This window comes from Thalia democratica, chromosome 2 (assembly GCF_965202585.1).
Source record: "Thalia democratica chromosome 2, ktThaDemo2.hap1.1, whole genome shotgun sequence".
NCBI lineage: Eukaryota > Metazoa > Chordata > Thaliacea > Salpida > Salpidae > Thalia > Thalia democratica.
Window position 1 is genome coordinate 74,961,751 of NC_139166.1, and position 14,138 is coordinate 74,975,888.

The window sequence follows — 14,138 nt, forward strand, 5'->3', positions numbered from 1 at the left end:
AAGTTTTGCTTGGTTTTATTGATTTTAACGCCCTTAAGTTTGTTGGAATTAAATTATCAGTATGCTACGAAATTATTTAATAAACTACTGATTTTTCCATTAGCAGCACTATAAGCTTCAGAAGACTAAATGTGACATAAACAGACTCTTGTAAAACAAAAAAAAATGGAGACAGAATATAATTTTTAACACTTTTACACTAGAATTTCTAGAACTAAATTAAATAATTCATTCCATTTTTAACCTTGTATTACGCTTTAAAACCACAAACAAATAAAACATTGAAAATCTGCTTAGCTAAATGTTTATGTTTAAAATAGTTTTTAACAAAAAACTTTATATTTAAATTTTTGTAATATTCAAACCATTGATTTCTTAAAACTTGTTATAAAAACATGCTTTTATGTTTATTTTAATAAGAAATTTTTTTTATCAACACTCCATAGCTTACTTACTAGCAATTTACCAATAAACAACTAAATAAGTATTAAATGACTTAGTCGGCTATAAAGCCAGTATTTTTATTTATTTTACAGCTAAAATACACAAAAACGAATGCAGAAGATTCTGGAGATTATAAAAAATATTTGGTAAAACAACATTGAACAGAAAATATAAAATGTGTAAAATATAACAAACAAAAATTAACTTTAAGCACAACACTTGAACATTCTTTTAGGAATGTATTAATAAAATTTATACAGCATATTGAAACTTTCCTAAATTTTTATTTAGTTGTTAAGTGCAAAGTTTAATTTTAATTATATAAAAATAACTTTTATTATTTTGCAAGGGAAGGAGTTTAAATCAGGTTCCTGAATGTTATTTACAAAAAAACTTGTTTTAGTTAAAATTAAATATTATTTTTAACAAATACTTTGAGATTAAATTAAAACTCAACTAGTGGAAGTATTTTAAAACACATAAAAATTAATATATATTAAAAAGAACGTCAAAAAAAGTACTGAAACTTGATAAGAGAGATTAGATTATGAAAAACAAAAAAAAGATTTTGCATGATGAAAACTAAACGATCACTATCATTAAAAAAATTATTACTTTCTAAATAAAAATTATAAAAAAAAGCAACAACAGAAACAAGAACATTCTTAAAATTTAGGAAATATTTTATATAACTTTATTTTTAATTATTAGGAAACAATTCAATTTCACTTTCTCTAATCCGAGTCGTCCAGGTAGTCTTCGTCCTGGTTCATGGACCGAGACGTGTTTCTCCTCTCCATCCTGGTCAGCCACGCCTTGCAACCCGCGTCACTCGTCAGCATAACGGGGGTTTTCCCCTCGTTGCTACGCGCGTTAGTATCCGCCCCCTGGCAACCAGCATCTCGACAATCTCGTCGTGGCCCTTCCACGCGGCCCCGTGAAGTGGGGTTTCCCCCAACATGTTCTTGGCGTCGATGTTGGTGAGGTGGTTGCCAAGCAACGCTCTCGCGCACTCCACGTGGCCACCCCTGTACGCCCAGTGAAATGGGGTGTTGCCGGACGAGTCGGGCTGGTTGACGGGGATTTTGGTCAACAGGCACTCCTCCAGGAACGAAATGTTTCCCCTGTTTTGAGAAAAGTGTTTTTGTTTTCTTGTAGAAGTACCCATAAAATGATAAACATAATAACATCAGTGATATTCAACAGTTTATTTGATTACTACGAGTTTCTCTGCTAAAGCTTTCAGTCAGGTATATTATTGTTATTATTGCTCACTAATTGAAACAGAACTCTTAATTTTTAAATTAGTGTTTTAGTCCAAAAGTTATTATGCTACAATGAGGCTAACATTTAATTAAATTAATAAAATTAATTATGTGTTACATTATGTTGCTTTAAGCCCACCTACTTAACTACTTATCAATGAAGTAAACACATAATTTTCGTAATCAATCGTATCCTAAACTTGCTAAAAAATAATATTGGTTTTAAACTATGAAAACTTACACTAAAACTAGACTTTGTTTTTTAAGCTATAAATCTGAGTAAAAAAAAAACGATTGTAATATTGTACGAAGTTTAAAACAAACACAATTTCTACTGTTTTAAAAAATAATCATTCTAATAAACTTATAAAATAAATGAAAACTATTTAATTGGCTTTACATATGTGTTTTTAAATTAAACCTTAAACTGTAAGCTAATTTACAAATTGTATTAGTTTATAATCAAAAAGCAGAATAAATTAAACATGAAAAGTATTTTTTTAAATATGTCTAACACAGTAGTCGTCAAGCTAATCAAGTTTTGTGTGCGCCAAGCTGCAAAAAAAAGATCGGTGCACCCCAAAATCTAGTTTTAATAAGCGCCGCTAGTGGTGGGACTACGTAAACACTTTTATTAGTGCATTTCTCCTTAAAATTCATAAATCAGTTTGTAATTACATGCAACCATTTAACAACTGAAGCTGAAACTTGAAAATTGACCTCTTTATTTGTTTTACCTTATTTTTACAATGATGTTTTAAATAAATGGCTTTGTCTTACATACTTATTAATTAAACACTTCTTCGTAATTACTACAAAATCCCTAGTTTAGTATTCTTTAAATACTTTATTAGCTATTAACTACATATTTAATCTAACTATATGTTTTTTTTTGTAATCTCAAAATTTCGTGCACTCCTAAATGAGTTTCGTGTACCCTAAAAATTTCGTGAACCCCAAAAAAAGTTTTAAGTACACTAGTGTGCACCAGTGTACACCTTGACGAACACTGGTCTAACATGTCATACTTTATATTTAAATTAAAATGCTTACTTTTAATTATTTAGTATATGCTTAATACAAAAATAACACTGTTATAAAGCATTTTAACGGCTTATTTTTATGTGCTATGTGAACTGTTTGATTATCTAAGATTTATTACATTTTTTATTAGAGTAATTTTGATACTAACGACTAAAAAATAGTTATGCTTCAAACAAAATCATAAAACTGTGTTTGTTATACTATAATAGGAACGTTTTTGAACGTATTTATATACCATTTGCAACTTATTATTAATAGATTTTTCATTTTGTTTTATATTTTATTACACAAAGATTTTCAAAACTATACGAGTTTCATTCTCAAGTGATAAATAATAAATAAATAAAAAATTTTGGCTAGTAAACAGCTTAAAAATTAACTTTAAATTATGACGTATGAATAAATTCAATTAAATACAAAATTTAGAGATTTAGCAAGTAAAACTAAAGTAAAGGTATGTTTATTTAATGATTGTTACTATTTTTGCTTTTCCATTTAATGCTATTTGCGTATTTAAATTAGGTTGCTCTTCCTCAATCAATATAAAAAATTTCAACAAGTAACAAAATTAACCCAACCTTTAATGACAAAATCGATTTTCTTGACACAACAGAAAAGTTTATTTATGATGCACAATGATGATTCCAGGCTGTAGAGTTCGCTTTTTTTACATTGTTTCAAAACTTAAAAATTTTTCAAATTTCACTTATTATTTATTACTTGAGAATGAAACTCGTATAGTTTCGAAAAGCTATGTATAATAAAATTTAAAACAAAATGAAAAATCTATTAATAATAAGTATTATAGCTTTTTTACATCATGTGAAAACTAAAATAAGAATAAGTTAAATTAAAAATTAAAATACAGCTTTTATTGGAACTATACTTATATTTTAGTTTATTAATGTTTTTTGCGGCTGTTTTTAATGATTATTTTATGATACAATACTTGGCAGTAAAACTATCATAAAATATATTAACTAAAAAAAAAATAACATATAAACTAAGCAATAAAACCACAAAGCAGTAAAAAGTATGAGACTTTGACACTTTTCAAATAAAAGTTTTCATGTTAAAAAAATGAGCTATGAAAACTTGTTGAAATATCAAACTATTTTGAAGCACATAATATTTATTAAATAATATAATAAATAAAAAATGAAAATAACTTGGAGTTTCAAGTTATAAATTTTCTGAAATTTTAAACTATTTAAACATGTTTTAGCCAAATAATTTAATGCTCAATAAAAATTTTTAAAACATAATTTAATTTAATTTTTTGAAATATAAAAGTGTTATTATTATAAGGAAAATATTCAAAATAATTATTTTCGTTTGTTTTACTTTGTTCTAATTACATGATGAATGCTGACAGTTTTAGTTTTGAAAGTCAATAACTTTACATTATAAAAGTTTTTCTACTTAGTTTGAACCTTTTAAAATAAAGAAAATTACAAACTAGAAATAAGAAAAAAAAGTTTGTCATGAAAATAATAGTTTTTTCATTGTTAACTTAACCACTAAATTAAGTTTTACTAGACAATTTTAGTTACTTATAAACTTGTTTAAGGCTAGTATACATAAAGGTTAGTTTGAGCTCAAAAATATTGAAAAAAGCATAGTCAGCAAAAAAAACTTTCTATGATTTTTTTAATTAAACTTGTCTTTATTTATTTAATAATACATAAATACGACGAATCAATTTCTGCATTTTAAAAAGTGCTTCTTTTACAAACTTAACTTAAAACAAACTACTGTAAAAAAATTTTATATCAAAATTGAACATTTTTGTTCGAAAAAAAACCATTCACAGGTCTCCTTAACCAGTAGTGATAAACATAAAATGTCTTAAAAATAAAAGAAAGAATTCTTTTATTAGGTGTTGTAGAATTACATGCTATTTGTCCCTGCAAAGTAAGCTTTTAAATGTTACTATTTTGCTTTATTTGGTTTATCAGACAAGAAATTTTGTTTTTTAGTTATTTACTGTAAAATAAAAATGTACATAAAAAATTTGCTTTATTATTTATTATAAATGATTGCATTTTAAAATTTAACTTTTAAGGTCAACTCTCAAAGTTTAGAAACTAAAACAAAAATGACCACGATGGGACTCGAACCCACAATCTTCCGGTTCGTAGCCGGACGCCTTATCCATTGGGCCACGCGGCCGGTCGTTTGAAATCATATATTGAAGTATATAATATTATAACGAGCGCATGAAATATTAATTTCATATTTTTCAGTGCTACATTGCGTTATCAATATATCAAACTAAAACAGGTCATAGTTAGATCGAATTTCAATACACTTGACAAGTAATATTACAGCTTTAAGTAAAAATTTAGTTGTATCAATCTTCAGTATCAAAATATTTTATTTCCTCTCTTTTTAATTTTTTTTTTATTATACATATATATAGATTTAAGAGAGTTTTCTTTAAGGTTACTCGATCAATTTTATTTTTATAGTTTTAATTTTACTTCTCTTTTTATTTTACTTCATCGCTCTGTATGTTGTTTTACAGCTTTATTTTGTATCTGAAGAGCTGCTCTGCAGTAAAACGATGTAATAAAAATAAAATAAGAAAAGTTAGTGTATTAGATATTTATATTGCTCATCATATACAAAAAAAAAGTTGTAAAAAAAAGTACAGAGCGATGAACTAAAATAAAAATAGAAGTAAAAATAAAACTATAATTATGAAAATAACTTTTCATCTCTGTTTACCGATATGCGTTTTTTAAAATAGAATCAGCTGAAGATTAAAGACAACTTTTTTTTGTTTTTATTAAATATATGTTCTGGAATTTTTAAAATCGCATTTTTCTATTAAATTATTTAAAAGCCCTTAAAGTTGGCTCTGTAGAAAGTGATAAAAATAAAATAATCACTTTATTTTCTATATATACATATATAACTTATTAAGAATCTGCGATTTTGAAAACTTCAGAACATATGTTTTATAAAGACAAAAACAAATTGTTTACTTATATATTTTAAGTTAAATCAGCTGAAGACTAAAGACATTTTTATGTGTTTTTATGAAACATATGTTCTGGAATTTTTAAAATCGCATTTTTCTTATTAGTTATTTAAAAGCCCTTCAAGTGGGCTCTGTAGAAAGTGATTAAGTTTATAAGTATATAATTTATATAATTGTATATAATTGTATATATATTTATATGTATAGAGTATTGAACTAGCTGAAGATTAAAGAGAATCTTTTTCTCGTTTTTATGAAACACATATTCTGGAGTTTTTAAAATCGCATTTTCCTGATGAATTATATAAAGTAATAAAATGTATAAACATAATATAACTAATATTATTCAACCAAATCAATCTTCACCGAGCCCATTTGAAAGGGCTTTTACATATTTAATTCAAATGCAAAACTGAAAATAAAACAGCAACTGTTTTATGTAGCTTTTTGCTACAATCATCAGCTATTTAAATTAAAAGCAGTTACTCAAATATAAAGTACTGGAGTAAACAAAGTACAAAAAATCATAAAGATATAACTTCGAATTTTTTCACGACGTTTTAGTGCTATAAGTAAAATAACTTTTCTTTCTTAAATAGGCGTGAAATAGAGAACCAAGAATTATAATAATAATTTATTCATAACACAAATTTTATTTAAATAATAAAGGTTTTTAGTAACTATACTTGTTAAATATTTATATAAAGCTATTGTTCACCATAACTTAATGTCACAATTAAAAGTAAATCTAAATAAAACAATCAAAAGTATATATACAATAAAAACAATGACAGGAGCGGGATTCGAACCCGCACCTACAATGTAGACTGCGACCTGAACGCAGCGCCTTAGACCACTCGGCCATCCTGCCACATGGGAGAGAGGTTTTTTACACATTATAAACCTTATACATCAAATCAATTTCTGCCTCTGTCCAAAAGTATATTACAAATAAAATAGAGATATACGTAACAACTAACTTTTTAAGCTCCGAAACTTTTTTTAAATTTTGCTGTAATTTATGACTACTGACAGTCTGAAAAGTAAAAGTCAAATATAGTTGTTTTCTCTTTTGCAAAATTAGTTTGTATATAATGTTTAACCTCGCTCATTGAATTAAATTCACATATATGTATTTTTGAGTAGATAAAAAAGTAATTAAGTGATAGGAAAATAAATTGAGTTAAACTTAAATTTTAAGCAATATTACGTCATTAAATTACCTAGTCAAAATTAGAAACGTCTAAGATGCAAATTGCAGGTATATATAATTGTATATTTATATATAAAAAAATTTTCGCTAAGCTTATTTTTGGACTTATAAATAGTTTATCATAAAATGTACCATTCCAAAAAAAGTACAATTGTTTCATATATGCTTTTGCATACTATTTTTAGCTATTTGAATTCGAAATATTTTGAAAGTACATAACATTAGTTAATTACATAAAAAGCAAAGACCATTACAATCTTATCTCAAATTTTAATAAACTTTGAAACTTGGAATTTTGTGGTTTTGTAACTTTAATTGTTTGTTTCCAACAAAATTATATTTTTTCAATGATATTCATTTTGTGCAAAATTTCATAACTACGACAAAATTTTATTTGCTTAGTTTCGTAATTTATAAACTAATTCTATGTACATTTGACTTATTTTGTTTTAAAACAGCTGAATATTGTATGCAAAGCATTTATTAAACATGTGTACTTTTTTTTTTCGAATATTTTATTCTAACAAATTATATATAACTATGTTTGTTTAACTCAATCTTTCTTCAATAAGCTCGGTTTGAAGGAATTTGGAATATTATCTTTAAATTTTTTAAATTAACGTAAAATAGTAATATTGTTTCATATAACAAAAACATATTTGTTGTTTATACGTTATACATATTTATTGTTTATACGTTTATATGTTTATAAGAGGTTTGCTTAAATAAGAGTAGTGAATTTTCATTGTCTTGCATACATATAAGAATAGTTTTCTTAAAGTTTAAGAAGCTTTAAATTTTGGAGTCTTTTTAATATCTAAATAAAATATAATTCAAAATTACGTCAGAATGTTTTGTTTACTCCTGTACAGTCAGTTTAATTTTTTATTTCTAATTCGAATTGTGAGAATTATAGGAATAAGCTACATGAAACAAAACAATTGTCCTATTCTTTTCGATGTTTTAATGAAAATGTACATGTTTTTACTTGTTTTGTAAAGTTCGTGGATAGTAAAAGAAGTTCACCACTCTACGTAGCTGTCATAAAAGCAAACTTATGCTGCATGGATGTTACGTAAAACTTACCTTTTTAAAATTTTGTTATTGTACTTCTAAATTTGCTTTTCATTGAATAGAGCACCTGGCTAAGGAAGCGTTTAGAGCGCTGAAATTGTTGGCTTAGGCAAAAGTTGTATTTTAAGTTCGTAGACCTATATATATATATATATATGTCTGAAACAGCTGTCTGAAACAGCTGTATAAATTATAGTTTTTATTTAATTAGCTAAATAAATAAATAAATAAATATATATATATATTTATTTAGCTAATTAAATAAAAACTATAATTTATACAGCTGTTTCAGACATGAAATGTAAAATTTCATGTGCTTCTCAGTAAGTTACAGTTTATTATAATAGTAAACTGAAATTTAGATTTTGAAAATTTTATAATAATTGTGACGTAGTAATATTACAGTTTAATGTACAATTAGCTGAATTTGAAAATAATACGCTGTAGTTTTATATATATATATATATAAAAACATAAATACATTTATTGAGTTATTTTTTAAAATCATATATTTACAAATAAAGTAAAATAAAAAATAAGTCAATTTCACTGAGCCCACTTAAAGGGCTTAAATAGTTTATTACAAAATGTTAAACTCAAAACAAGCAGCACATAATTTTCATAAAGCTCAACGCTATAATCTTCTGCTGTTTACTTATAAAGTATATGTGTTTGTTTAATTGCTTGCTTTGTTAAAACTCAGTTATAATACTATATACTTTATGTACAAAGTAGAGCAAATTATATTTATAGTTTCAACAAAAAAAAGCAGACTACATACATAATACATATGTTTTTCAACCAAATTATTTAGCTTTCAGTGCTTTCCAGATTGTGTTTAACCAAAGTATTTATAGCTATATATATATATATATATATAAAATAAGGTGATTGTTTAAAGTCAACCTGTTTCTACAGAGCCAACTTGAAGAACATTTATATAATTTATTAATAAAAATTACGATTTTTAAAATACTAGTACATATGTTTCATAAAAGCAAGAAAAACTGTTTTTAATCTTCAGCTAGTTTGAATTTAAAATAAAAAAACATTTTAGTAAATAGAGATGCAAAAGTTATACAAAAAACAAAAAACAATATGATGTAAGAATTGAAGATTGAACATTAAAAATATTCGGTGCAAAAATATTTCATCTAACTAAACAAACAACTAAATTTCACAATACCACAGTCAAGCGACTGTAAAATACAATAATTTTAAAAGATTTTTATGGCCGCTTAACTGTGGTTTTTGTGAAATTTAGTTGGGTGTTTAGTTAGGTAGAAGATCAATTTTTTAACCAAATATTTGTAATGTTAAAAGTAAAGTTAAAAAACTGTGTGTTTTGTTTTGTGCGTTATTTTGAACTTGTTTTTAAGTTGATGAGTTCATAAGCACGAAACCTAGTTCTTCAAGTTTTACATCTTGAAATAAACCTTTTTGTTAAAAAAGCCCTTAAGGTGGGCTCTGTGTGAAAGGTTTAATTTATTAAGTTAATCAACTTATTTCTATATATTTATAATATAATATATATATGTAGTCTACAATATAATATATATATATATTTAATATGTATATATATATTGATATAATATAGATATATATTTAATATATATATATATATATATATATATATATATATATATATATATATATATATATATATGTATGTATTATACATTAAAAACAAAAAAAATACTCAAACCATTTAGAAGTAGTGTCTAGTGTCTACCTGTATTTAGATTCTCAAAAACATATAGTTAAAATTAAGCTATTTTATTATTTACAAAAAATATGGCCAGTAAAGGGGTCGTACCCGCGACATTCGCGATATTAGCACAACGCTCTAACCAACTGAGATAACTATTTAATTGACTAGCTAATAAATGACGTATAATAAGATATTGTATGACAATTATAATGGCTCTTTGAAAATACATTAAGTTATAAACGCTTTATTTGATACCTTTCTAGAAAATTAAGACCTGTTACTAGTATGCAAAAATAATATGCTTTAACTACTATCTATAAAATTTTACTAGTAAAGCTAAATTAAGAGTGTCTTATAAATATTAATTAAAATGTGATAATTTTTTTTTCTTAAATTTATGAAGAAACTGAGCGGTTAAAGTTAATAAAAAAATGAACTATTAAACTTGTAAGTATTTTTAGCTGTAAAAGTGTTACTAACAATTTTATGTCTAACAATGTTTTTGACTAAAAAACTCTAATTAGTCACTTACTTAAAAACTTTACAACATGTGTATTGATTTGTTTTTAAGATCTAATCAAGTAAGTTAAAACAAGTATTTCGAATTAAATATTTTTACTTTTAGCAAGAGATTTTTACCAAGCATAACATAACTCAAACTTTAAAGTAAGTTTTGAATTCACAAAATGAAACACTTTTTACTTAGCTTGTGCCAATAAGCTGAAATTGAAAAGCAAAAATATTAAATTTGATTTAAGTAAACTACTATTGTAGGTTTTCTGTACTAAATTGTTTTTAAGTTCAAAATTATTAGAAATGGAAATTATAAAGGTAAGTTGAATTCAGTTATTTAGTTATTTAAAAAACTAGCTTTATTGAAATTAACTACTTGATATTATATTTTAATTTAGTTGTTTGATTAAAAAAATAAACTACCTAATTTGATCACATTTATTTACATTTATGATTTACATTTGTGATAAAGAATGATAATTTTTAATAATGTAAAGAAAGTTAATAAGTGCAAGTGCTTAAAATTTTGATATAAAATATGTTATACAATTTATTTAATGACAGACTAAACAATCATACAACTTATTTCAATAAATGTAAAAATGTTTATTTTTGAAGCTAGTTTAGATCTTTGATTATTACTTTTCAACTAAGTTAAAAGTTGATAAAATGTTTGTAAAACTTATTTTGAAAAAAAAACTGTTATTTTTGACTTAATTTTTTATGTTTGAAAAAAAAAGTTTTCTTTAAAATTTTGATATTATCAAACAACTTTGCATAGCTGATAAATTACATTAATATTAGCCTGTTATCATCAACTGTTAAAGCTCTAACTGCTTAGATGTGTGTTATAAACTATATTTTTTTTATTCATTGTGTAAGATATTGAATAATATTAAAGCATTATTTTTTATAAGCATATCAAATAGGTTGAATAAACTACAGTAGTATATTAAGATATGCATACAGTTTTCATATTGTACACAAAAACACAAGAGTATAAACTTTTGAATGATATTTATAATGGTATTTTGAGTTATGGGTTACTTATAGTTACATTAGTGTAAGCAAAAACAAAATAAGAAATACTCACATGAAATATTTATTATTAAAGTTTATGATACTCAAACTATTATTTTTGTACTGTTGGTTTTGTAATACTTAAAATAATAAGTATAAAAGAACATACTTAACTTATACATTCACAAAAATGTTTAAATTAAAGTTGTGCTTATAAAAGTGTTTTTAAAACCTTAAACTTGTATCAATTAAAAACTACAATTTTAATTTATTACCATGTTTTAACATGTGGTAGTTTGTATAAATACTTATATGTTTATCATTGACAAAAACAGTAATTTTGTTGAAAATGTTTACAATCTTATTTGAAATGTTAGTATTGTCATAAGTAAAGTTAACTTAGTTTTAACTGTTATATGTTAATGAGATAGAAACAAAACAGAAAAAATATTCGTAATGAATTAACTGTAATCAACAAAAGTACATTTTAAGAAAACTTAATCTCACACTACTAAAACTTGAACATTTAGTTTTAAATGTACTTATTGTTTTCAACATTTTGTGTACAGTACTAGTAAAGTAAATATATACATATCAGTTTTCAATGATTTTGTTCATTTCATTATAATTGGAATTACTGCTACTAACTTTAAAAAAATCTTTACTAGATTAAGGCCATAGGGAGCTAGAAGCAATTGACCTAAAAAATTATTTTTGGCTACTATGAGTACTTAAAAATAAACCATAAGATTATTGTTTATAAAATTCAAAAACTTTATTAAATTTTTAAGGTATAGTCATTTTTCTCAAAGGTTTCTGATAAGACCGTATAGACCAAAAGTTTTTCATGGTCAATTTTCACTGAAACTTAGAAATTAACCCGAAATTTTATCTTCTTCATTTTAAAGCTACTTTCCTCAAATGTATAGGAAATTGGGCTTGTAATATGAAAAAATTTCCTATTGTCAAGTTTAGAAAATCATTAAATATTTAAAGATTGATGACTATAAGAAGAAAAAAATCTGTTTTTGTTTTATGTTATAAGAACAATTATATTTTTACTCAACATTTCTGATATCTCTCTGGTAGAATCGTTCATTATTAAATTGAGACTGTTGTCAAAAAAAGTGAGAAAATTGCTTAAACGCTGTTGGAGGAGATAAATTTTTATTAAAGCTTTTTTTGTCTTTTATATTTGGGCTCTTCATAAAAATCCTATTGAGCTCTTTGACTGTGTGCCTAAACATGTTAATAAAATATTTTTATTATAAGAAACAGTAAAAAGCAGCTGTTAGCTAATTTAATATCTTTGAAATAAAATTAAGATGCAAAAAAAATGTGATTAACCACAACTCACCACCCTATGCCCTTTAAAGGAACTTTGAACAGTTTTTTGAACATTTAAGTAAATGTTTCCGGTTTTTTTTTAGTTATATTATAATTGATTGGTTGCCTTAATGAAGGTTTGTAATACAAATGTAAACATTTGACACAAATTTCTTTTAAATTAACTTAAAATCTACTAAAGTTTTTCTGAGTAAACAGTTAAAGACATAAATTTAAAATAAGTTTAATAAAGTATATACTACTATTTAAAACAAATAAAGATTTTTAATTTATTTATCATTTTTTTAGTTTCTAACGTGTTTGCTTTAGTTTTCGAACTATATCATAATGACAAGTTCAATGTTTAATTTAAAAGTTTTAAATCATGTACTATTTTTAAGTCATATACTAGTTTGATACATATACTATGCTAATTTAGTTTAAATTTTACTTAATTAGACAGCTATGTCCTACATAAGAATTACTCAAAAAATTATTCTAGATTAATCTTATCAAACTAAAACTCTAGGTCTGTTTTCCATTTTTAAAACATAGTTATAATAAAGTAACTTAAGTCTCCAGTTTATTAAATATTAGTTATTAAAATATTATTATTTTCTTTAAAGTTAAAAGAAGTTTTATCCACCATAAACACAAAATTCGTTCTAAAACTTTTGCTTAAGGGCATGTGGAAAAATGTTTTGCAAATGTATCATTTTTTTTACACAAATTTACACTAACTTATAAATAAAGGCTTAAATACAAAATGAAATCCTGTTTTTTTTTACAACAAATTTTAAAAATAGTTTTGAAATAAAGTTTATATTTGAAAAAGTCTGACCAGACAAATAGTAAATACAAATTTAAATAAATATGTCACGACCAAAAAATTATGTTTATTTTAGTTGAAATTTTAAAAACTGAGTAACTTTCAAAATAAATTATCAAAGTTTGTAGGATGAGATTGAATTATAGTGAAATTGTTTCACTATTATTTCTGGGCCTATAAAATGCTCAAAATGTTATCTATAAGCTTTACTTTTGTACAACATTTATATTTTTAGTTATTTTTAAGAAAATTTTCATTTAAATATATTTTTTAACAGAGAGGTTGCTATTCAAACAACTACAATTTTTTCCAATTCTCTAACTCTGAAAACTTTGAACATGGAAATGTTAGTTTATATTTTTGAGTCATTTATTTTTATTCAATAAAGTGTTTTCTAAGTTTTAAATCTAATCTAAATGCAGAAAGTAGATAGCTTAAACTTAAGTTTACTGCACTGTACATAAAATTTGTATGAACAGTAGAGGTGTATTTAAAAAAAGAACAATTAAGTAAACAAGTATTACTATACTAGAAAAACTATAATAATAACTTATATGTATTAATTATCAAATAATAATTTTGATATTTAAAAAAAAAAATGTGATTTTCACTGCTAATCTAATATCACTAATAAATATACACTAAAAGTTCGACGTAATTTTCTTTTTTACTGTGCCCAACCTTATAAACATTTTTGGTTAATTGTTTTTATT

The 14,138-nt window shown here is 24.1% G+C and overlaps 1 protein-coding gene and 2 non-coding genes across 3 annotated transcripts in view; all 3 read right to left on the reverse strand.

The window, feature by feature from the left end:
- Positions 1–1,279: 1,279 nt before the first annotated feature.
- The window catches only part of LOC145828944 (putative ankyrin repeat protein RBE_0150), a 47,278-nt gene continuing 34,419 nt past the window's right edge, over positions 1,280–14,138 (reverse strand). Inside the window, exon 2 of the mRNA XM_082936688.1 lies at positions 1,280–1,568. Within this exon, the coding sequence (XP_082792814.1) occupies positions 1,280–1,568 (289 nt within the window). The remainder of the gene's footprint in view (positions 1,569–14,138) is intronic.
- Trnar-acg (transfer RNA arginine (anticodon ACG)) lies at positions 4,853–4,925 on the reverse strand. Its single transcript has one exon. It is a non-coding gene; the product is annotated as a tRNA-Arg (tRNA).
- Positions 6,528–6,610, reverse strand: Trnal-cag (transfer RNA leucine (anticodon CAG)). Its single transcript has one exon. It is a non-coding gene; the product is annotated as a tRNA-Leu (tRNA).